The sequence below is a fragment of the Cyprinus carpio genome, chromosome A10 (assembly GCF_018340385.1).
Source record: "Cyprinus carpio isolate SPL01 chromosome A10, ASM1834038v1, whole genome shotgun sequence".
Taxonomy (NCBI): domain Eukaryota; kingdom Metazoa; phylum Chordata; class Actinopteri; order Cypriniformes; family Cyprinidae; genus Cyprinus; species Cyprinus carpio.
In genome coordinates this window covers 16,115,560-16,141,620 of record NC_056581.1, presented here as the reverse complement: position 1 = coordinate 16,141,620, position 26,061 = coordinate 16,115,560, and the positions used below count along the sequence as shown (strand labels likewise).

The 26,061-nt window shown below is 34.2% G+C and overlaps 2 protein-coding genes across 2 annotated transcripts; both read left to right on the top strand.

Annotated features, from left to right (window-relative positions):
* The first annotated feature begins 12,320 nt into the window (after positions 1 to 12,320).
* wdr45 (WD repeat domain 45) lies at positions 12,321 to 18,028 on the top strand. The gene is made up of 11 exons (XM_019072594.2): positions 12,321 to 12,483; positions 12,617 to 12,733; positions 13,205 to 13,279; positions 13,360 to 13,464; positions 13,642 to 13,747; positions 13,845 to 13,939; positions 14,035 to 14,114; positions 15,299 to 15,507; positions 17,320 to 17,421; positions 17,552 to 17,697; positions 17,778 to 18,028. The coding sequence occupies exons 2-11, from the start codon at positions 12,685 to 12,687 to the stop codon at positions 17,885 to 17,887; spliced, it is 1,077 nt and encodes a 358-aa protein (XP_018928139.1). The 5' UTR covers positions 12,321 to 12,483; positions 12,617 to 12,684; the 3' UTR covers positions 17,888 to 18,028.
* A 1,193-nt stretch (positions 18,029 to 19,221) lies between these two features.
* Positions 19,222 to 26,032, top strand: zgc:100918 (Ras-related protein rab7-like). Its single transcript, XM_042765416.1, has 6 exons — positions 19,222 to 19,448; positions 20,107 to 20,179; positions 20,275 to 20,401; positions 20,997 to 21,215; positions 24,379 to 24,507; positions 25,077 to 26,032. The coding sequence occupies exons 2-6, from the start codon at positions 20,127 to 20,129 to the stop codon at positions 25,164 to 25,166; spliced, it is 618 nt and encodes a 205-aa protein (XP_042621350.1). The 5' UTR covers positions 19,222 to 19,448; positions 20,107 to 20,126; the 3' UTR covers positions 25,167 to 26,032.
* Positions 26,033 to 26,061: the final 29 nt, after the last annotated feature.

Genomic DNA, 26,061 nt, shown 5'->3' with positions numbered 1-26,061 from the left:
AAATCGGATATTCCCAGTAAATGCGAGTCGTACGTCATTGACGTCATCAGGTGGACACCACCAACTGAGATCACTGACTTATTAATAGGCGTGATAGAGGACGAAGGATACACACAGTGGAGCAATGCGGAGGTTTCATGTCTTTTAAGTCTTTGGGGCGAAGAGACAGTGCAGGCAAAAAAAGGGTTGTACAGAAATAAATAAGTTTGAAGACATTTCACGAGATATGGGGAGGCGGTTTAATAAGCGCTTTTTTTTTTTTTTTAAGCTTTTTTTTTTCAGCCATTCTCCGCCGTACGAGACCAATGCTTGCTGATTTTTTTTTTTGTTGACTTTTTTCATATATTATGGAAAGCAAAACACACTGTTTAATTTTATTTTATCTGCATCCATTGTATTTTCGTGCTGTTTTACTTCCTTTTCCGAGTCAGAACGTCTACGTTTGGTAGTTTCAACAGTGTATAAAATGCAAAAATCAGATTTACGGGTCACTTTTAAAAGATGATGTAAGCGGGTCGTCAAAAAAATCGGATATAGTCAGAAAATCGGATTTGGGCATCAAGAACTGCAGTGTAAATGCAGCCAATGATACACTTAAAATAAAAAAAATTCTGTCATAATTTATTCATCCTCTTTTCATTACATTTGATTTTAATTTTTTCACGGAACACAAAAAAAAAAGATCTTTGAATGTTCATGCTGCTCTTTTTCATACAATGATTGACAAAAAGTATTGTGCAATTCATCTGTATGAATTGGGCAACATATTCCAAGTCTTTAGAGGCCATATGATGGTTTTGAGTGAAGAATAGACCAAAATTTGGGTTGTTATTCAGAAAATATTCCTTGATTTGGTAAAAATTTTGACATAATTTATACATCCTTAAGTCAATAAATGCAATAAAAATGTAAAAAGAACTTAAGCTGTTACAAAAATTAGGTCTAGGTTTTTGTCATTTTTTATGAATTTTAAAAAATATATATTTTGTTGTGTTTTTTTATTTTTATTAATTTACTTTTTTTATTTCAGTTGTTGTAATTTCAGTACTTAAACTGATTTTTTTCAGTTAGTTGCAAAGGCAGCATTTCTAATGTTTAAGTTTTGTATATGTTTCAGCTTTATTTCAATTAAACGAAAAAGTTGATTTTTAATACATTTTACTACCTTAAAGTTTTAGCAACACTGATTGCAATATGCCCAATTTGAATATGCATAAATGCGAATGACATTTGCAAATTGTTCCAGAAAATCAAACACATTTGTAATGACTTGAGTAAATGATGACAAGGTTTTTATTTAGAGGGAACTGTTCCTTTAAGGTGTTGACCTTCAGACAATAACATTTTGTCATTTCTTTCCAGACATCCTCAGAAACTAATGCCAAAATCTTTCCTGCTGTCTTGGAAAGACATAATAATAATAATAAAAAAACATAATCTCCCCTTTTTTCAAATCCAGTTCTCTGTCTCTCTCTTTGTCATGTTCTGTCTCTTTTTTATCGTCTTTTTCCGCCTAAACTGGATTTACTTCCAGCAGTCATTCTCAGTACAGATTTGTGTACTGGTGTCCACATCGTGATTATAAACAGAGTCTCTGCATAGTTAAAGTGAGGAGATATATATATGAAATATTTTATTGCATAATTCATTATAATTTGATACCTTAATATTTGTATATTATTTTGTGTAATGGTTGTATCTATTTTGAGTAAGTTGATGTTTTAATTTTTGATTTTTTTTTTGAATAGTTTTTTTCGCTTCAGAAGGGGGTAATCATGGGGTAATCTTCAGTTTTGGGTGAACTGTCCCTTTAACTAATTATTTGCCAAATTTTCAATATTTATCTATTAAAAAGACAGTGAATCCTAAATCAGGAAATAATTTATTTACATGAACAGTGTGAATGAACTGATTCAGATGAACATAAACATTTAACAAATAACTTTACAACTTTTCAATATTTAAGTAATTAAAAACAGCCACTTAAATGAATCAGTGAATCATTATTTGCATGAATAGTGTGAAAAAAATGAATTCAGATGAAAATAAGCATTTAACTAATAATTTCACAAATTTTCCATGTTTTACTATTAAGGAAATACAATGAGTTAAATGAATCAGTGAATCATTCATTTAAATGAACACGAGCATTTTGAGTTTTGTGTTTTCTTTTATCATTTGATTTTCTCACTGTGTGGCCGTGAATTAAAATGGTACAAAAATACATTTTATTGCTTGTTTTTATGCTACACTGCTGGTTGTTGGTAAATGCAGTTTGTTAAATCTAAAACATTTACACTTTTCATTTATGGGAACTATAAATATGTAGTTCAGTCAGTAGCATCAACACTTTTAATAACTTCCCAACATTGCAGGCTAATCGTTTGTGTTCAATTGTTGTGACATCTGTCAATGTCATATCTGTCCATGTTAACATTGTGAATTCACTGTGTAGCCAAGAGCAGTTGTCAGTTCGCGCAGCCTTGAAGTTTGCTGCATTTTATTCATGTATTCAGAAGGCACACTGCTGGGGTCTCAACTCTGCTTCCTCTCACATCGGAGACAGCCCGCTAAGGTTAACACCTGTCCCCGAACCGGTAATCTGCTCCATATTAAACATCTCAGTTAGACCGTGACCCGCATAATATTAAGCAATTATTATTTCACAGCAAGTCTTCGTCGTGGCCTAGTAAGTTATTTCCGTTTTGACACATTTTTCATCAGAAAGTTACACCTAGAGCAGATGGATTGTAGGAGAATAATCTTAGTCCTAATCACTAGTAAAACCAAATTAATAAGTCTAAGAAAGGTACACAAGTCTGAGTTGGTTAGAGGTTAGCAGCCAATAAAATCAATAAGAAAAAAATGAAAGCCACACAAGGGTCTTGACAGGCCACCAAACTACATCATATGTTGTTTTATATTTCCTGATCTTATTGAAAAGGCCATCAGATGAGAGTGCTAAAACAGACGAAACGTACTACAACACGTCTTCACAGATAGCTGAGACTGAGAGAAAGTTCATCCACCTCTGTTTACACGTTGGCTCTGACAGAGTGATAATTGGAGAGGGAGATACTTAAGCTAGCTGGAAAATGGAAGTTCACAAATTGTCTGTCTTAAACATGAGGATGAGCGGATGAGGTTGAGCATGATTAGTCTTTTAGTTGTTTCTGGGCTGAGCAGCATTTGCCAAGAGCTCAGACATGCCGTTCTGTACGAGGCAGGAAAAAAACAGAGAAAAATGCATTTGAAGTCTAAAATTAAAATGATGCTTGGAAAAAATAATGTTTCATTAGATAGTATGTCAAGGTGTTAAAAAAACAGCCACCTGTTTCTGTTCCAGGTTGTGGAGGTGTAAGAAGAAAATGAGCAGCCTGGGGAAAAAATGAGTTGTTATTTTGACATCGCAAGTATTTTACATGCACCGAAGTTCTGCCTTTAACTATATCTAATAATAACCGGTACTTATTAATGAGTTTTGAGAGAAATCCTGTCATTTCACTAGTTCTGGCTGGTGTACAGTATGTATAAGTATGTACCAGCAAAAACAATATCACACTTAATTGTCTCACAGGGTTTTTGGAGGTCTTAAAAAGGTCTTAATTCACCCTTCCACAAATGAAGGCCCAAAAATAGGCCTTCAGTCAGAGCAGAAAGTCTTAAATCGATAAAGACATGCCGTTAAATGTTGCATGTAATGCTAAAAATTAATACCTTCCTCAGTATTTTTGTCTTGTAATTTGAGACGCAAAATGAAGGTATCAAGTCTGTTTTATGAGAAATTAAGAGTTAAAAAAGAACACATTTTTATAAATATCTATCTGAATATGGGGTATGAAAAATGTTTCCCCTTTGAATTAAGTTACACTGGTGTTAAGTTACTTAAGTCCACTTGTGATATTTGTTCTTTTTAAACATAAGCTAGCTTCATTTTGATCAGCTTCACAGAAAATAAAAATATTCTAGAACATCACTTTTTGTGCAGTGTGATCACTGATCAGAAGGTACGGTAAAAGTTATTCTCATATTGTTGTTTTGTAAAATGGTTAAAAATGTAATAGCATTTGGTAGGTTTGTATTTTCAAACCTAGAAGTGTTTACAACTTATTGTGTTCTCCCTATTTACATTTACAACATATGTTTTCTTCAGTTTATTGCTTAAATCTTCTTTACTTGGTCTTAAAAAGGTCTTAAAACATTTTGAATTTACATTCATAAAACCTGTATAAACCCAAAGTAGTATAAATGCCATAAAGATGAACTATTGTTCAGTTCCTTTATTTCTTTAAAGCAGTTGATGTACACTTGAGAGTTTCACAGTATATGTCATATCAAGAACGCACAACAAGGGGGGAATCGTTGCTCTGTGCTAAACAGACATCCAGAGAGCATGACTCATGTTATTGGGATCACAAAGCATTGCTTTACCTACAGTGTTTGGTAATAATGTTATATCAAGGAAATATTGAAAAGGTGCGCTTACACAATGGCTAACAGCATTAGCTGTGTGTAAAAGTAGGTCCTGCTTGTATAATAACATGACTCATCTGGTTTAAAATAACCTGAAACTGATACATCCAAGAGTTTTCACCCTTGACTGAAACAGTACTTGACAAAGCATAGTTTGTCGGATTTTTATGTAGAACTCTACTTGAAAGTTTGAATAATTATGCGATCTGGTTAAAACATTCAAATAGTTTTTCCAAAGAAATATGAAATTTCATCACTTGCAAGTGGCTTCTGTGCAAGCTGTGCTTCATACATCGCTACACTATTGACATTAGACAGTGAAATTTCACTGAAATGTTGGTAATGTAACACACTTATATTCTTTATATTTTAAAGCATCGGTCCCCATTCCATGCATCCAGCTCAGCTCTGTTCAACTGAAGTAACTCAAATGGGGTTGGAACAACATTGGTGAGTGAATCATGACAACATTTGAATGATAGTGTGAACTATTTCTTTAAAACAAACGTGCTAGCTTCCTAGCAGTCGGGTCAGTTGGCCTACTGACATATAATATATTACAGTAGCATATGTTTGTTAGGGCTTCATCCACACGTGTCACTCCTCTCTCAGCATGGCCCGTGTCAGTGTCCATCTCATTAACAGCTAATTAAGATCTGAGTGATTTCCAGTGGGGAATGTGTTCTGCTGAACCATCTTCCCAAAGCCGGTGATCCCACATTAATCTTCAACCCCCCGGGAACACTTCTATCGATTTGTGGTTCCCTGTGAGCCAGTCTCAACTTGGAAGTGATGAACAGGATTAGACTGAAATGAGCAGTCAGGTGAAGGAGGTGTTAACGCTCAAGGCGAGAGAGAGAGTTTTCAGTCATAGAGCCAATTGCTTGTCTTTGTTATTCTGTTTAAGTGCTTTGCTTTACTTAATCTTATTGAGTAAACTGGTGTGATGGTTTCTAATTGGTAGTAACCAAGTGAATGTTCTGCAGAGAAAAGCACTTCTACTGAAAATTAAATTAGCAAGATCACAATACTCAAAGATGCTGATGTGGACACACGTGTCCCTCAATATTTAGAATAATGGGATGATCGATATGGGGTTTTCAGTTACCAGTTTTATATTTTGAATAACCTTGAGTATTTGGTTGCTTTCATAAATATTAGATATTTGGTGCCAAATTGATGTGAGAGTGCCCAATTAAAATTCATTTGCTGACTTTGATTTGAACTTGAATTGAGGTATAGCAGACAGAAGCCACATTTGGAATGATAATTTAAGGATTACATTTTTTTTTTTTTTACATTTACATTTTTTATAATGATTTGTATTCATACACCATATGTGGTATTTCCAAAAACATTGAATGATTTTAATAATCAACCTCTCACCATTGCTGCATTTATTTGATCAAAAATTAAGTAAATACAGTCAAGTTGTGAAATATTCTTCTTCTTCTTTTTTTAAAAAATGTAATTTATTCCTTTGATGCAAAGCTGAATTTTTAGCTCCAGTCTTCATTCTAAGATTTGACATTCAAGAAACGTCTTATTGTTAACAGTAATGTTAAAAATGTTAAAAGTTGAGCTCCTTAATACTGCTGTGGAAACAATGATTATTTGAAAAATTAAAATTCTGTAACATTATAAAAGGCTTCACTGTCACTTTTGATCCACTTTATGCATCTTTGCTGAACCAATGTATTCACTTTTTTCAAATAGATCTTACTGACTTTTGAACAGTAGTGTATTTATCAAAGTACTGTGGTATCTATTATCATATTTCTATGTGCTTGAGTTGTTGCTTAGTAACAGTGCTCCTGAGACGTGTGATTCAGGTGAAGTTGGCATTAAGCGGAAAATTAACTCTGGTAAAGTGTTGTTGTTTTGACAATATTTCATGAAGTGTTTCCTCCCATATGGAGAAAACTTTAAATCAGCATTTTCATACACCTCCTCAGCTCAGAATGATTTATCTCATCTGACAGGCCTGAATGAACTCACTGAGGACTCCAGCTGCCCAACTTTATCAACATAACATCAAGTTCTAGTTTAAACTCATTTTATAGGTGATTGCCTGTTTTAATCATGATTTGCTGCTTGCTAATACTAAAGAAACAGGTGGAGAAGGATGTTCTCATTTTATGCACCCATGGAAAAAAGTCATGAATATTTCTGATCCATTTTCTGGAAAGAGAAAAACAACATTTTAGTGCATTTATCAGCTCAAATGTACTTTACACTATAGCTAACAGCAACATTTCCATTCAAACAATTAGTCCAAAACAGTGATAATGTAAAGAAAACCAGGCTGATTACATCAGAAATGGCAAAGAGAATGAAGACTCATCTTGTGTTTTCAGTGAATTATTCATTCTAGTGCGTTTCATTTTAAAGTAAAAGCCCTGTCATATTCTGTGAAATACAGAAGGAACCTAGATAGCACATGTACATCTGCAAGATGTCTGTGAAAGTTCGGTTCATCTGGGAAGCATCTGCTGCGTAAAAACATCTGATAGACATCTTTCACATGTCAGTTTTACTACATCAAAACATCCCACTGCTGTATGATATACAAACTATATCTTCTCAGCTGGATAAAGCAAACCAGCTTCTCGCTAGTAAGGTTTTGATGGATGAGGATTGCAATCAAGGTAAAGACGATTGCAGTGATGTACAGTAAACATGTGCGAGTCTGATATATTGATGCACAAACAAACCATATGAGCGCTCTTGACGCACAGATTATACATTGTATTTATGCACAGACACATTTCAGTACACTCATGTTGTTTCCACACACATTCAGGATAATGTTTTGATTTTTCTTGTGTATGTTGCTTTGTTTAGTCATTCTGAATAGATCTGTGTACTGTAGGTAAATGCAGTCAGCTCTGGGCTGTGTTTCCCAAAAGCATCATAAGCCCAGGGTGGTTGGTTTAGGTTTTTTTTGGCATCTTCATGTGGTCCTGTTCGGTATCACAACTTGACTGTACTGTACACGTAATATACACCATGAATTCTGAAAAGTTTTTTCAGTATTTTTTATTTTTTTATGTGTGCATAAATGTATCAGCTGGACCTTCAAACTTACAAAAAATACAGTTTAGTGAGAATCACTCTTCAGCCTTTTGGTTTAATTTGCTGGATATAGCAAATGATGACAAAATGAACGTTAAACAAGATGAATCATGTATGCTTCATTTCATAAGTGTGCGATTAATCACCCAAAAAAGGTGTGATTAATCTGATTAAAAATGTAAACCTATTCACAGCCCTACTTATTTCTAAACTAATCAAGAAGTTTTGCTTTTCTTGCTCTTATGATCTGTTTACTGTTTAGGGCAAATGACAAACAATCTGTCTTCCACCGTCTTCAACATTTATTGTAAATACAACCATCTACAAAAGGAAATGAGCTCCTCACCGTGGCACATTAACAATATTTATGCTGTACTGTGCTTTACACTCTCAGTAAAGTAAATCAATAATTTGTGAGTGTTATTGTTTGGTGAAGGCTTACTTTTCCCGGAATCAAATTATTAACAAGCAACAATGTTTTTCCCAGGCACCCATGCAAACAGCATTATACTAAACATTATTCTCATCTAAATGAAGTGAGCAAGCCTCGGCGCCCCTCAGGGCTGGATTCATGCCCACCAAACTGATTAGCATTGCATTTCCCATTGTCATGAACTGCTCAGAAACACAAAGGCTGAAGATCTAAAAGCAGTGTTTATTCATTGGGTATTCCACAATCATGATCCAAACACTGGCAAAAGTCATAAACCAGCCTAACTTTACAGACAAAGAGTAATCTAGAACAAGGGGCAGATTAACACAAGACACAGGAAATAATGGCTCAGAAATGCAGTACTTAACACATGCAATACTTCACCATGAATAACTGAATGAACCAGGCTATATATTGGGTGAGCAGACAGGGTTAACAAGACAGTTTATTTCCACCAAGAAAAAAGTTATCTCACAATTCTTGAGTTTATATCTCACAATCTGAAAAAAAAAAGTCAGAATGGTGAGACAACTTCACAATTTCTCACAATACTGACTTTATTGCTCACAATTGCAAGTTTATATCTCGCAATCTCACAATTGTGAGATATAAACTCATTATTGCGAGAAAAAAGTCAGAATTGTCACAAGTCACGACTTGCTGTTTTTTTATTCTTTTTACTCTGTATTTTTTCTTGTGACTTTTTTATCTTTTATCTTTATCAATTCTGACTTATTTCTCACAAATGTTTATATCATGCAATTGTGAGATATTGCATGAAAAAAGTCTGAATTCTGAGATATATACTCGCAATTGTGAGAAAAAAAAACATGTCTGCAGTTTGTGATCTTTTTCTCACAATTGCAAGCTTATGTTTGCCATTGTGAGATATAAACTCAGAACTGCAAGAAAAAAGTCTTGCAAAAACTTGCAAAAGAAAAAATAATTGTGACACATAAATTCATAATTCTGAGTCTGAATTGGATATAAATTTGAAATTGAAAGAAAAAAATAGCTTGTTTCTGCTTTTTTCTGCCATTTGCAACTTTTTCTCACAATTCTTTTTTTTCCCCTTAAGTTTATATTTCTGTTCTCGCAATTGTGAGATATAAATTCAGAATTGCAAGAAATGTCAGAACTGTGAGATAATAAGTCACAAGTACCTTTTAATTTTTTTATTCCGTGGTGGAAATAAGCTTCCATACACATCAGTATACTAAATTAACTTTTAGTACAGGGGTCTTCAACAGGGGGTGTTTGAACTACAAAAGTGTCTGGCTCCACATAATTCAGCATTATTTCTATTTATGGTCATTCCCACAGCTTTCCAGTCTTTTTTTGATAACAACACAGGAGGACACTGACCGCAGTATTCTTTCCATGATCACTCTGGATAATTGCTTCAGGCCTGTCTCTTTAGACTTAAACTTGTGCAAGTAAAACCCTGTGGAGTCAAGCTATCTTAAGGAGCTTATTTTAATCTGAGTGTAACGTTTGATGACGCACATATTCATGGACCATTGTGCACACAGTTCTTTGATAAACCTCCTTTTATTTCAAACTGTGTGCTGCTTCGTTTATTTTAATTAATTTGTTTACAGTTTGTGTAGCAGATTTTCCTTCTGCCTAAACTCTGAATGTGACACATCTGCTGCCCATCGTAATGTGATGACATGATCGTATTTCTGCTGTTCCACCTTGAATTTCTTTTAAAAATAGTGATCAGAATTCAGAACCAGAACCAACTGAACCAGAACCAGTTCAGTTTTGTGTGACAATGTCTAAACTTTTTGCACTCTGAACAAATAATGACTCAAAAACAGGTTTATTTGTCATTTGGAAATGGAAATCTGGACAAGTTCAGTGAATCATGGGATACAGGTAATTTATGCGTACAGAAAATTTGCATAGTACAGTATACATACTGTAGAATGCAGAAGTAGTGTAGTATAGTTAACTGTTACTATGCCTTACTGTTACTATACTGTGACTTGATATGCATTAATTTTTATTTTCCACACTATACCTGAGATTAATGTTTTCTAAAGGGAATATTTGCATTAAAGTCTCAGCAGTCGGTAATAGAAATGAGACTGTTGTTGCAATTTAATCTCAGTTTTCAATATCTTTTGTGGTTTTAAATGATGTAAACAAAAGGGGGAAAAGACTGAGATTTCAGTCAAATCTGGAAGAACGTCTTATGTCTAGCCAGATTTCCTCTCTTCTCTTCAGACTCCATATAGAAGTGCATTAGCATTATCAGTGCAATAGCTGATTCTGGCAAGATCTCTGTTTGTCTATTCCACTCTGGGATTCCTTCAGAAATCATTCTAGACAGGGCAAACGACAATCAGAGCAGACAGAAAAGCTTAATGGAAATAAATCTGGACATTTGTTGCGGCCCAGAATAAACGGTCTCTATTTTGAGTGAGTTTGTAATGGGCGGATGCTTGAAAACGCTCTTGTGTTCCTGTGAACTTCTCTCTCAATTCGAGTACTTACTCTGCACAAATGTACCAGACTGCTAATTAAAACATGGACAGATTGTGTGTATATTAAAAGTGATTGCGAGGAAGTTGTTTGTTTAATTATTAAAGAACTGCACAGTGCATCTTTGCAGCACCTCCTGCTGGTTTCCTCCACCCAAACTTCAGTTTGAATGTCATTTGTGCTAGAAATTTGCTAGTTTTAACTATGTTTTATCATTACATTTCAAAAGGGAATCCAAATTTCAAACTACAAACACCACGTCTTCACAATCTTCAGGTTGCTGGACAACAAATGTAGGTTCCAATGGCCAATTCTTAAAATATTACCTCCAATCCTATGGTAAATATGTAGCCTTTGGGAAAATACAAAAGCTGTTATTTCTAAAATGAACCTTAGAGCACTGCATTATTAACCCATATTACAGTAAGTTTAGTTTTTATACACTTGAAATTTGAACTGAAATCCAAGAAAATGCATGTTGTGTCAATCATTTTTATGTAACTTGTAATTTACATGTTATGATTGGAGAAAATGCACTTTTCTTATTCAAATCATGTTATGTCCAACACACAAATTTTAAGTGAGCTTTCTCAAAAAGATTTTTTTTCTCAAAATAACATCAGGTTTCTCTCATATAGTCATATCTTATAGCTCTCTCATTTGCATGCTTAATACCTCATCTTGTTTTGTAATTCAATACATCTTCCTTTCTGTGCAAAGCATTCATCAGTTTGACAGTGTGAAACAACTCACCCAATTTGTTTGTAAATAAAAGTGTATGTAAAACACTATTTTACCATTCAAAATAGAGAACCAGGTAAAGCCAAGAAAATCTAGACATGCTTTCGAAATCCTAAAATAAGCTGCATTCTCTAAAATGTGTGTCTGGCTGGCGAACAGCTCAGAGACCTGTTTTATGGCCTAAGCAGATATTTTAAGGTGTTAACTGAGAAACAGTCATTCTGTCTGGTACCACAGCAGACAGAATGCCTTTGTATTTTTGTCCCTATTGTATTGTCCACAGCATTTTTTTTTTTATATATATATTTATTTTAAGACACAGATGAGATGGAGGTCGCTTATGCAAACAGACAGACATCACAAGGGCAATCATTACCTGTGTATCACTTTTCTAATTAAATGATTAAGATGTATTATTGAGGAGACCTGCTGCCACCTGTTGGACAGAAAAGTTAATTACACAATCAGTTTTCGTAAATACATAACTCTAGTATTTTTCAATATTATGATGCCATGCGATTAAATTATTTAGATCTGTATTTATATCCTCATTCATTTTTTCTTTTATTTTCTTTTTTATATTGTGAGGCTCATTGTCACTTTTTGTAATATTTAACTGCGTAATTGCAATGTGTACAGTTTTTAAAAAGTGGTAAAGGAATCCATAGTATATAGTTGAATGGCTTGGGTTTGTTACGCATAAATAAAAGTTTTGTGTGTGTGTGTGTGTGTGTGTGTGTGTGTGTGTGTGTGTGTGTGTGTGTGTGTGTGTGTGTGTGTGTGTGTGTTTCTTCTTCTTGTGCACATTGATGCACTAAAAAGTATATTTTAGAACTATTAATTCGAACGATCAATTTCTGAAAATCATGGAATGATTTGTACAAAATCACAGGTAACTTTACAGGTAACACGTGAAAAAGCATAATCAAGGCCTTTTGTACCTTTACGATTAAAGATTAATTCTGATGTTCTATTACACCCATTTAGGGTGTCTTATACCCGCTTTCATCTCTGTGAGAAAACGTTCTCCGTGGCCGTGCGCTACTTTCGCTGTCCTCCTCTCCAGCAGGGGGAAGCTGCGCTCCGTTAACAGTCGCGCGCCAGCGAAGAATAAGACAACAGCTACAACAACAACAACAACAGCTGCGTTTGGCAGCTCTACGACTATTGCTTAATGTGAGCTATCACATTTACATTCAACATTAGAAAATCACTTTGATTTATTTGTTTAGCGTCAGGGTAGCTCGTTGGGTGTTTTGAACATCGTAATGGTAAGTGAGCTGTTATGTCAAACTGATTATATTGTAAAAGGACGTTGATTTTGATGAGCTAGTAACGTTAGTCATGTTGTGGTAGCAGCTTTAATATGTTAAACCGCTGTCTGCTGCTCATTTGCTTATTCAGGATGGTCAGATCTAGACAGTTTAACTCCTGAAGATCAGAAAATCAGCAGCGAACTCTTCTCTGACATCATGGCCCAGAAGAGAGGAGTCAACAGCCTTCAGTTCAACCAGGACCAAAGTGAGTCTGAAATATAACTTCCTTTGAGAAACATCCTGCTGCTATATAATTACAATTGCTGCTAGACTGATTATATATATATGGAAAAAACTATTGATCTTAGTACCTAATTACATATCATATTGACTTTTAGAGTTAACTCTTTAATTTTACTACTAATAATTACAGATTGATTTTTTTTTTTTAAATATTGACATCTAGAGAGCAGAGTGGCCAATAAAATATTAATATATTTATAATACAATTTCATGATGAGGCCTATGCAAAATTTCAAATGAACACATATTTTTTATCGCAATATTTTTGAACCCAGAAAAAAATGTGCATTGTTTTGACAAAGTGGATTTTTAAAAGGAAAATAAAGCCAAAAAATGAAATAAAATATCAGAAAAATACTTGTTGGTCACTGTTAATAATGTATTGATGATCTTTTCTGTATTCATTAGCTGTGACTTTTTCCATGTTATTTAGGTTGTTTCTGCTGTGCCATGGAAACAGGTGTTCGTATTTACAATGTGGAACCTTTAATGGAAAAGGGCCATTTAGGTAGGATAAATATGTTTTCCTTTTTCAGAAACCTATTTGTAGACTTATCTGTTGATTGTGTGTGATTTGATTGGATATAGATCACGAGCAGGTGGGCAGCATCGCTCTGTGTTCAATGCTTCATCGATCAAACCTCTTGGCTGTGGTGGGAGGCGGCGTCAACCCCAAATTCTCCGAAATCTCAGGTACACTCGGAGTCTAAATTGCACTTTTATACTTGGATAAAGTACAATTGAATGGCTCCCTTCTTTCATACAGACTTTATATGAGGTGGAATAAACTGTGTGTGTGTGTGTGTGTGTGTGTTTGTGTGTGTGTGTGTGTGTGTGTGGTTTTTTTTTTGTTCATCTTATCTCTGGCAGTATTAATTTGGGATGATGCTCAGGAAGTGCGAGACCCCAAGGACAAATTAGTTCTTGAGTTCACGTTCACCAAACCAGTGCTGGCTGTGCGGATGAGACATGACAAGTAAGATATCCAGCCATTAAACAATAGTGTTTCATCTTTACACTTAAAAATGCTGTTCATATTAATAATGTCCTATTTCATGTTTTTATACGTGAAGAATCATCATTGTCCTGAAAAATAGGATCTACGTGTATAGTTTTCCCGACAACCCTGTCAAGCTGTTTGAGTTTGACACTCGAGATAACCCGAAAGGTATTGTTAGCATTGCTTGCAATTTCATATAGTTTCACCAGAAAGAGGTATGACTTGTTTTTATGTATTTTTCATCACTGTATTTGCGTTTGTAGGTTTGTGTGAACTGTGCCCTAGTTTAGAAAAGCAGTTGCTGGTTTTTCCTGGACACAAAGGTGGCAGTCTACAGTTAGTGGTAAGATTTATGTGCAAATTATTATAAAATATTACAGTAGTGAATTGAATTTTGCATATTAAAACTTGCAGTCATTTATTAAAGGAATAGTTCACCCAAAAATGAAAATTTGCTAAATTTAGATTTAGATGAGTTTGTTTCTTCATCAGAACAGATTTGGAGAAATTTATCATTAGTGAATTTATCACATTCATTGTCAGTGAATGGGTGCCATCAGAATGAGATTCCAAATAACTGATAAAACATCACAATAATCCACACGACTCCAAGTCCATTAACATATTGTGAAGCAAAATGCTGCATGTTTATAATAAACAAATCCATCACTAGAAAAAAACAGACTTTTTTAACTCCAAACCATTGCTTCCATCTAAAATATGAGTTCTCTATCTGTAATATTGCTTTCTTCGGTGAAAAAGTAATCTAGTCTTAATCAGGAGAAATATGAACAAATCAAGCACGTTTTACAAGCAAAAACAGTCTGAAATAGTTCTAAACAAATATGTTGGTGAATTTTGATTTGAGAGGACAAATGGTGATGGACTTTTTCACTGAAGGAAGCATTATTATGCATTATGGACTTGTATTTTGGCCAGAAGCGACAATTTGAAATTAAAAATACCATAATGATGGATTTGTTTGTTACAAACACACAGCTTTTCACAGGACTTTAACGGGATACTCCACCCTAAAATGAAAATTTTGTCATTAATCGCTTACCCCCATGTTGTATTCTGTTGTATTCAACAATTTCTTTGTCAACACTCTCCTCTGTGTCTCTCCATATCACCGTATGCTCTTCTGTGTCGTCCGTGCCACAAGAATGCGTTGTTTCTACGTGTATTTAGCTTTGATTTGAAATAAAACAGCGCATCCATGAGGCTTAAATTGTGTTCCGGAGACAAACGGCGCTTTTACGGGTTAGAAATGACATGGGGGTAAGTAATTAATGACAAAAGTTTCATTTTGGGGTGGAGTAACCCTTTAACTGATGGACTGGAGTGGTGTGGATTACTTGTGGATCATTTTGATGTTTTTATCAGCTGTTTGGATTCTCATTCTGACTGCACCCATTCACTGCAGAGGATCCATTGATGAGTAAGTGATTTAATGCTACATTTCTCCAAATCTGTTCATCTACATGTTGGATGGAATTTTTAACATTGTTCATGACTCTTTGACAGGACCTTTCCAACACAAAACCTGGCACATCATCTGCTCCATTCACTATCAACGCCCACCAGAGTGAAATCGCCTGCCTGGCTCTGAACCAGCCTGGCAGTGTGGTTGCGTCTGCATCCAGAAAGGGCACGTTGATCCGTCTGTTTGACACTACAACACGAGACAAGCTAGTGGAACTACGTAGAGGAACCGACCCTGCTACACTCTACTGGTATTGTTTTTTGAGCTGCTTCTTTATCTAGATTCAAGCTCTGCTCAAATTCATGAGGTGCATCCTGGGATACTTTCTAAACAGTATTAAAGAAGTTCACATATATGCTGAACGCCTGGCTGCTTTTCCTTCACTATCTGATATCTATTTAATACGGAGCCCCGCACATGACATGCAAGAAAAAATAAATTGTGAGTACGATTTACTAATTCATTACCTCAATGTACTAAAACGTGCACAGGATTACTATTTCATGATTTACTATCGTGCATTAGTAAATCATGTGCACAGTTTATAAATCGAGGGAACAAATTCGTAAATCGTGCATTAGTAAATCATGCGCACGGTTTATAAATCGAGGGAACAAATTCGTAAATCGTGCATTAGTAAATCATGCGCACAGTTTATAAATCGAGGGAACAAATTCGTAAATCGTGCATTAGTAAATCATGCGCACGGTTTATAAATCCAGGGAACAAATCAGTAAATCGTGCATTAGTAAATCATGCGCACAGTTTATAAATCGAGGGAACAAATTCGTAAATCGTGCATTAGTAAATCATGCGCACAGTTTATAAATCGAGGGAACGAATTAGTAAATCGTGCGCACAATTTATAAATCAAGGGAACAGATTCGTAAATCGTGCATTAGTAAATCGTGCACACAGTTTATAAATCAAGGGAACGAATTCGTAAATCGTGCATTAGTAAATCATGCGCACAGTTTATAAATCGAGGGAACGAATTCGTAAATCGTGCATTAGTAAATCGTGCGCACAATTTATAAATCAAGGGAACAAATTCGTAAATCGTGCATTAGTAAATCGTGCACACAATTTATAAATCAAGGGAACGAATTAGTAAATCGTGCGCACAGTTTATAAATCGAGGGAACGAATTAGTAAATCATGCGCACAGTTTATAAATCGAGGGAACTACTTAGTAAATTGTGCGCACAGTTTATAAATTGAGGAAACGAATTAGTAAATCCTGCGAACAATTTATAAATCGAGGGAACAAATTAGTAAATCTTGCGTGTGATGTAGCCTATTTTTTTTTCCCGCATGCCATGTGCGGGGTTCCGTAATTTAAAAATATTTTTATAAAGAAATTCATGTGAAAACAATTTATCTACATCAGGGGTTCCCAGACATTTTTGTCAGCCGAACCCCTTAGACATAAAATATTTGTTAATATTTACTTAATATTTCTATGATTTAAAAACACATTTGCATGTTCATGGTTCTCTGATGTCCATTAATGGTCACATGGCATGCAAGTAAACAGATCAAATATTTAATATTTTTTTTAGCGGGTGTTTTTATTTTATTGTCTTTATTTTGAATAGGGCTGTGCATCTATTTTATAGAACAATATATGAAAATTATATTGCAATTATTTTGTTATGTGATTTGAACTGCAATGAAACATTTCTTATGAAAACTTCTAAAAATATATTTATAATTTATATAGCAATTTCAGTTTTATTTCAATTAATTGTGCAGCCACTTTAATTTTACATTTGATTCAAATATTATTATTATTATTATTATTAGCTTTTCATGAACTACATTTGGGAAACCCTGGTCTACAGAACTAATTTAAGTAACAATTTCAGTAGTATTTAAGTAGAAGCCTTTAGATCAAAAGAAAACATCATTTGATTTGAGTTTGTCCAAACTTCTTCAGTGCATATTATATGTATAAATGTGTATTGCTGTTTTTTAATGAAAAAAACAAACAGCTCCTACTCTGATGATTAATGAAATTAAATAAATGTCAGATTATTTATTGAATTCTGTTGTTTTACAGTATTAATTTCAGCCATGACTCATCCTTTCTGTGTGCATCGAGTGACAAGGGAACAGTGCACATATTTGCTCTGAAAGACACTAAACTAAACCGGCGCTCTGCGTAAGATTAATCATTTCACTAAAAAAAATCTTGATTGTCATTTCATTACAGTTTTAGTTACATTCCAAGTGTTATTTAGAAATATCCTAGTAGTCACTGAGCTTTATGTGTGGCTTTTTGTCTTCTCTAGATTGGCGCGTGTAGGAAAGGTTGGTCCGGTCATTGGGCAGTATGTGGACAGTCAGTGGTCTCTGGCTAATTTCACGGTGCCGGCTGAGTGCGCTTGCATCTGTGCCTTCGGGAAGAACACCTCCAAAAATGTCAACTCTGTTATTGGTATGTGGGTTTTATTTAAATCATTTGAGTGAACTGTTATTGTTTTGTCAGTTTCTCATCATTTATGTCTCTCTTTGAAGCCATATGTGTTGATGGGACATTCCACAAGTACGTCTTCACCCCTGATGGAAACTGCAACCGCGAGGCTTTCGACGTGTATCTGGACATTTGTGATGATGATGATTTCTGAGGCTGGAGATTGAGCTGTAACTAATGTAAACTAGTAGTCACTTAACAGTGAACCCTGCTGGTTGTTCCTGCTGCTTTTTTCTGTGAGTGTATGTTACTGCCTTGTATAATCAAATGTACATAAAATCAGTCTGTAAGTAAATGTCTTGTTAACTTTTATCTTATCACTCCACATACAGGAGTTTCAAAGTCTGTTTACTTGTCCTTCAGAGATACTCGACCTTTGAACACGTTGGAATGATTTCTCATCATTCTTTGTCCTGTTGGTGTGCTGTTACTCTCGAGGAATAAGGTCTCTCAACCTTTAAGGAACTTTATTTATGAAATCAATATTTCAATATCAATGAATTTATAGAGCAGAGTTTTGGCTTTGTGTTGTGTTTTGTATAAAAGATGGTAAATCATAGTTTTTATCTATAAACAAATCCACCTTTGCATTTTATAATACACTGTTATATAAAGACAAAATATGATGACTAGGTTTCAACGACAGGTCAGAAGTTTGGGTTCGGTCGGAAATCTCTTATTCTCACTAAGGCTGCATTTATTAGATAGAAAATGCAGTAAAAATAATATTTAAAAATATTATTATTGTTTAAAATAAATGCATTCTATTTAAATATATTTTTAAAATGTCATTTATTCCTGTGATGACAAAACATTTCTTATTATTGTTGTAAAAAAAAAAAAAAGTAAAATATTTTTTTGTGGAAACCCTGATATATGCAGGGTTTTTTAATGCTTAGAAAGCTCAAAAGAAGAACAGCATTTATTTGAAATAGAAATTATTTATAACATTATAAATGTCTTTGCTGTCACTTTTGATCAGATCATTGCATCCTTGATGATTAACAGTATTCATTTCTTTAACAAAATACATTTGAAATTTTAAAAAAAAAAAAAAACCTTTGAACGCTAGTGGTTACAGGCAAAAGAAAAAAAAATTATATATATATATATATATATATATATATATATATATATATATATATATATATATATATATATATATATATGTAATACTGTAAATAACTATAATACTGTCATATATCAACAGCACTGCAGTTAATTTAATATTTTATTTATTATATTTACATGCATAACATTCATAAATGGGTTTTTGTCAGTGGATATCACATTCACATACCACAAACGTACATTTTATGAATAGATAGATAGATAGATAGATAGATAGTGAGTTTTGAGTGCACGGGTCTACTTCTGCTTATAAAGTGATGTATGTGTTTATATCAGATATAATCACCACACGACAGAAATACACAATACGCGTTTGTATTTGCATATGTATTTGCATTCGCAGCGATTATGTTCACAGACATAAACACGATGAGTGTGGAGTCGAATCAAGGGAGGGAGTGTTTGCGGCTCATTATTACACACGGATGTGCTGAACTGTCCGTGACAACCATCCAAAAACACGCCGCACGACCCACAGAGTGCGTCCCGAGTCGATCAGAGACGGTGGAGGTGTCGTGTTGGCTTGCTTTTGTTGTATGACAGCAGCAGATCGTTAAACCGAAAGTGGGATTTCTCCTCAGAAAGTGAGTTTTTGTCGTGCTAACATGCTAGCGGTCTAACGTTACGCTAAAACAGTAGAGTGACAAAAGAAAAAATACTGAAACTGTGTGACTGAAACCTATAGAAATAACCATTATCTGAGATTTAAACGTTTTAAGTGTATGAAACGTGCTTACTTGTATAAATAGCGTGTGTAAATGTGTTACGATTGCGGTATGTTTGTGCTAGCTTTAACTAGCTTCTCGTAGCTTTAGCACAAAATCGATATGCTAAACTGATTATTTTAAAACATTGGTTTTGTTGATTATTATTTTAATCTAAATTTAAAAAATATATGTTTTGAACGTGTAACACTGACATTTTAAGAACTGACAGGACATTTGCAGCGGGTTAGCATGAACTGACAGCTAATATCGACGTTTAACATTGACATCAATCATCTTTTTATTGACAATAAATGTAAAGAACTCTGACTTTCATTTATGGCACGCCTTAGATTAGATATAATAATGCAGATTTGACGCTTGGGCACATGACTGACATCGTGCAACCTTCCCTTTTCAACATGTTTGTGTGTGTTTGGCAATCACTGCCATTGCATGTCATTTGCAGAGGTTGCATACTAAATAACCTAATCACATATTAAAGTGACCTCACAAGTGATCTTATCGTTTTTTTTAGGCACAGTCTAGTCCACCAGGATGGCTTCTCGTAAAAAGGTGCTCCTGAAGGTGATCATTCTCGGGGATTCTGGGTAAGTGATGACCTTCTGAACCAAAAATGCCTGACAGTGATGTTTAATTTTAAGTTTCGAACACTCGTTCTTGTGTTTGTGTTTGTGTGCTACAGTGTGGGGAAGACTTCTCTGATGAACCAATATGTCAATAAGAAGTTCAGCAATCAGTATAAAGCCACTATTGGTGCAGACTTTCTTACCAAGGAGGTGATGGTGGATGACAGGCTGGTGACAATGCAGGTATGAGTCTTTAGATGTGAATTTAGATGTATTTTTTTATTTTATATACCCCTGTTAACTAAAGCTAATCTCATCAAAAATAATTATTTTTTTTAATCTAGTTGCCAAGACAGCATTTCTCATTTTCTTTTAGTTTAAGATAAAGTACTAAAATAGCTAAATAAATAAATTAAAAAATAAAAACAATATGGACAAAAAAAAAAAGATTGTAAAAATTGCTAAATCACACAAAATAACGTGAACTAAATTAAAAAAAAAAAAAAAAAAAAAAAATAATATATATATATATTATATATATATATATATATATATATATATATATATATATATACACACATATATAATTTTTTATTTTATTTTATAACCTGAGGTCCACTTAGGTTTATGTTTTTTGCACTGATACATATTTTTTGTATTTATAATGCATATGTGTGTAGTATTATTTTTTTATGACCATTTTTCACCCTCCTGACAACCCTTAAAATTAAACAGGTTGTTTTTTTGTTGCAAAACTTCAAGGACATTTTGATTTCTAATTATATGGCTCTTTAAATGCAAACAATGCAGCACTTTAATATTTTCATGGCTGTTTCAGATCTGGGACACGGCAGGACAGGAGCGCTTCCAGTCTTTGGGTGTGGCTTTTTACCGCGGGGCAGACTGCTGTGTGCTGGTGTATGACGTGACTGCGCCGAACACCTTCAAAACCCTGGACAGCTGGAGGGATGAGTTCCTCATTCAGGCCAGCCCTCGAGACCCGGAGAACTTCCCCTTTGTAGTGCTCGGCAACAAAATCGACTTGGAGAACAGACAGGTCTGGTTTTATTCAACCGCGCAGGATTACATGTTAACATTTTGACATCAAATTCTCAGGAAAAAAAAAATATATATAATTTCAAAATCTCATCTAAACACAATCTTCTTTTGTTGTTGTCTTATAATGATTGTTGTACATGTAAACACACTACTTTTGGAGGTACTGAATGGATAGGTAGTTAGAGATGGTCAAAGTGGTTTTATAAAATAGGTAGTATTGATTAGTGTTATTAAAATACTATTATAGCTTTTGTTAATATTTTGAAGTAGTTTTTATTTTTTAAAGGATTAGTTCACTTCAGAATTAAAATTTCCTGATAATTTACTCACCCCCATGTCATCCAAGATGTTCATGTCTTTCTTTCTTCAGTTGAAAAGAAATTGTTTATTGAGGAAAACATTCCAGGATTTTTCTCAATATAATGGAGTTAAATGGGGATCAACGGGCTGAAGGACCAAATTGCAGTTTCAGTGCAGCTTCAAAGGGCTCTACATGATCAAAGCCGAGGAATAGGGGTCTTATCTAGCGAAACAATTTCTAAAAAAGATATACTTTTTAATAGGGCTGTGCAATTAATGGCATGCGATTGTCACGTGCATCTCATTAGTTAAGCCTATCAGCGATCACCTGCTTTCAGACGGAGCGGCATTTACTACACAGAGCCGTAGTTCACTGACAAGCTACGCAATATCGTGTTTAGTATCGCTGGCGATTTGATCTGCGATACTGAACGCGATTTTGCCTAATTCTCAGTGAACTACGGCTCTGTTTAGTAAATACCGCTCCGTCTAAGCAGGCGATAGAGATTTACTACTAATCACGGAACCGGCTTAACTGATGAGATGCACGTGACAATCGCATGCGATTAATTGCACAGCCCTAATTTTTAACCACAAATGTTTGTCTTGCACTAGCTCGACTTCACACATTACCAGGGATGTGATTCTTGTGGATTAATCTGGAATTCCAGTTATTTCGGTCTAAAATCATGACCCACGTAAATCATGCAGATCAGTAATAAAAAAAACTGGGGGATGGGGGTGTTCAGGGTGATGCTGGTTACTGTTTGATGATTGAAATCGCGAAATGGCCTTAAGCAATGAACTAAATAAGCTGCGAAAAGGTTATGGACGTAAACATCATGGACGGAATAGCCCTGAGAGCGCTGAAGGAGTTCACGGTGCCATCTGCTGGACATTTAAAAGGGTTCAAATGAGTGCAGAATCAGTGCTGAAAGGTGAGTTTCTCACCCGATAACTTTTTTATGAATGGTGGTGAGAATTTGAGATTAGTACCATCATAAAATATGCAACGGTTGCATGTATAATTATATATATATATATATATATATATATATATATATATATATATATATATATATATATATAGGCTACAGTCTGCCATTCTACATGTCTGCTGAACAGTACTGTGTTTTCAGTTTCGATTCACTGCTTTGTTTGAGTCACTTTAATTTGCATTTGGGAACACAGCATTCGTCATTAGAATCATTTATAGGTCTGTTGTTGTTTACAAAAAGAAGTTTCAGTGTCACATGATTTTTCAGAAATCATTCTAACATGCTGATTTGCTGCTCAGAAACATTTACTATTTATTATCATCAATGTTAAAAACTGTTTATGCTGCATAACATTTTTGAGGAAACAATGATACACTCAAACATTTGTGGTAGGATTTAAAAGATAGAGAGAAATAATAATTTTATTCATTATACATTAAAGTGATAAAGTGGTTGTAGAGTGAATACATTTTAATTTTTTAAATAAATTGAATACATCTATTTGATAAATGCAGATAAATGCTGTTCATTGAACTTTCTATTTATCCTGAAAAATAAAATGTATCACCATTTCTACACAAAATATGAAGCAGCACAACCCTTTTCAACATTGATAATAATTAAAAATGTTTCTTGAGCGTCAAGAACTGGAGTAAATTCTGCTTTGCATCACAGGAATAAATTACATTTTATAACATTAAAATAAAACCTTTTTTTTTTATTTGTAATATTTCACAATATTGCTTTTTTTTTTTTTACTTTATTTTTGATCAAAATCAAATAAATGCAGCCTTGCTTCAAAAATCATTAACAATTGTAATGTTTCCAAACTTTTGTCAGGTGCTTTAATAATAACAATTCTATTAAAAATTGTATTATATTACATTACTTTTTATAATATCATTTATTATAGTGATTATTAAATACTGCTTTTATTTTTTACCCTACCTTTTTGAACTGGAGTACACAGATGAAGAGCTAACCGCGCGTGACCTTTAAAACAGGATTACATCATGTGTGAAGTTGTCAATTTGCATCGCAGAGCTAGTGTGTTTGTGGTTAAAAGTATATACATTTGTGTATACTATATTTGGACCTTCAGCCTGTTGATCCCCGTTTAAGTCCATTATATGGAGAAAATCCTGGAGTCTTTTCCTCAAAAACCTTAATTTCTTTTCGACTGAAGAAAGAAAGACACAAACATCTTGGATGACATGGGAGTGAGTAAAGTATCAGGAAATTTTAATTCTGGAATTGAACTAATCCTTTAATGTTATTATGTATATTATATATTATTATATTTGTGTATATTCATTTTAGTTGAAGGTTTAGTGAAATTATTGTTTTTTTTTTTTTTTGTCAATTTTTTGTGGAATTTTTGTTCCACTTACAATTTTACTTGAGTCTTTTTGCACCTAAAAATAATGTATACTATATATTTTTGTTATACTATATATATATATATATATATTATATATATATTTTTTTTTTTTTTTTTTTTTTTTTTTTTTACTTGGCTAGAAAAACTTTTACTTACTTTATTCTGTCTTTTAATTTTAAAGTTTAAGTAATTTTGATGTGTGTTTTTGTAATTTTATTAGTGTATTTTTTTTATTGATTTTATCAGTTTTAGATTTAATTATTTTAATTAAACTAATTTTAAAATAAGAAATGTTATTTTAACAATTAGCTAAAATAAATAATCGTAACTTTTTTTTTTTTTTTTATTTCAATCAACTTTTATTTTGAGTAATTTTTTTTAATTTAGTTTTATTTAATGAGAACCCTGATACTGATTCTAAAATCTGACTGGATGAGCCACATATCAATTTCTTATACTGACCAACTGACTGCCCCGTGCAGGTGACAACGAAACGAGCCCAGGCCTGGTGTCAGAGCAAAAGCAATATCCCGTACTTTGAGACTAGTGCAAAAGAGGCCATCAACGTGGACCAAGCTTTCCAAACGATCGCTCGCAACGCCCTCAAACAGGTACGCAGTGTTTGTCATTAGGGGTGGGAATCTCTATGCACCTCACGATTCGGATACGATTCAGAGGGCTGTGATGCGATTATAAAACGATTATCGATGCATCTTTTTCTATACAGATTTTCTCTTTTTTTTCTCACTGTGTGACTATTAAAGCAAAGTATTTGTAATGATCAATAATGAATTTACTTCCAATATCCTTTATTAATAAAACAAATGGAAGTGATTTGGCAAGTCATCTGGAAGGTTACATTTGCCTTGCAGGATCATGCAGAAGGTTTTGCTGCTCAACAGATCCTGAGCTCATTGACAAATATCTGATCTTGTAAGATGTGTTCTCTTTACAGAGTGCGCGTGATCGCAAAAGTGAACTGCAAGCGATCATTCACAAGCGATTTCAATACCCCTCATATTGATAGCGGCTCCCTGATATGCAAAAATATATATATGATATTCAAATGTTTTGACATTTGTGAATCGATTCAGAATCGTCTACATTCGCATCGCGATGCATTTATTTATTTTTAATAACAGCACCTCCACTTTGATACTAATGTCTGCCCATCTCACAGGAGTCTGAGGTTGAGACGTACGACTTCCCAGACCAGATTAAACTGAGAGATGACAGACCCGTGTCCTCTGGTGACGGCTGCAGCTGCTGAGGTGGGATGTATGGAGACAGAGGGGACCAGAGATGCAGAGGAGAGCCAGTGTGGGGCAGACCGATCCCGAAGTGCAAAACATCCAGCATTCAGAAGAAAACACTTCCTTTCCAAACTTGTATGTAAAGAACTGTTAGGAATTTAAAGAAACTCCCTACTACAGCATCACTTTTAATATAACTACCTTTAAGGATATTATTTCTATGAGAAAGAGATGAAACGTGATAGTTATTCTATTATTTACAAGTGATTTTTCTTTTTGCTTTTTGTATCGTTTATTCCTTCATCCATGCAGATTATAGTCTTTCAGACTCGTCTCCTGCTTATATGTCTGTCTGTGCCTTTTACTTTGTTTTAGGATGTAGAAGCAGTCTTCCTTGAAATTCCTTTATTTTGCCAAATCCTTTAATATACTAAACTTAATTCTTTAACTAAAAAAAAAAAAAAACTATATGCACACTCAGAATAAACAGCCCAACATGTCGCAATATCAAAATCCTCAGCATAATTTAAGAGCTACCAGAAAGAAATATTTAACTTTTGTGCCTAAGGACGCCCACTCACATGACACAGTCTTGTAAGGCTGGTGAACATTTGGGGGATCTGGGAGCTCACGAAGTCTTAAGTGCAATCATTTTAACCATGCAACACAGTTTCTTTCACTTCGAACGAAAGTGTCTCCCCAGTTTTAATGTATGAATGTAACAATAATGATTAATTCTTGTCTTGACCTCATGCTGTTTAATTATTAGGTTTACAGTTTATTTTTGTTTCTGTGTTCATATAGTAGACATTTCTAACGGGCTCATCTCGTTGACCAAATTATGGGTATGATGTAGGTCAAATAAAGGAAAGCTGAAATCGGAGAGTGAGTCCTGACAACCCTTGAATCTGT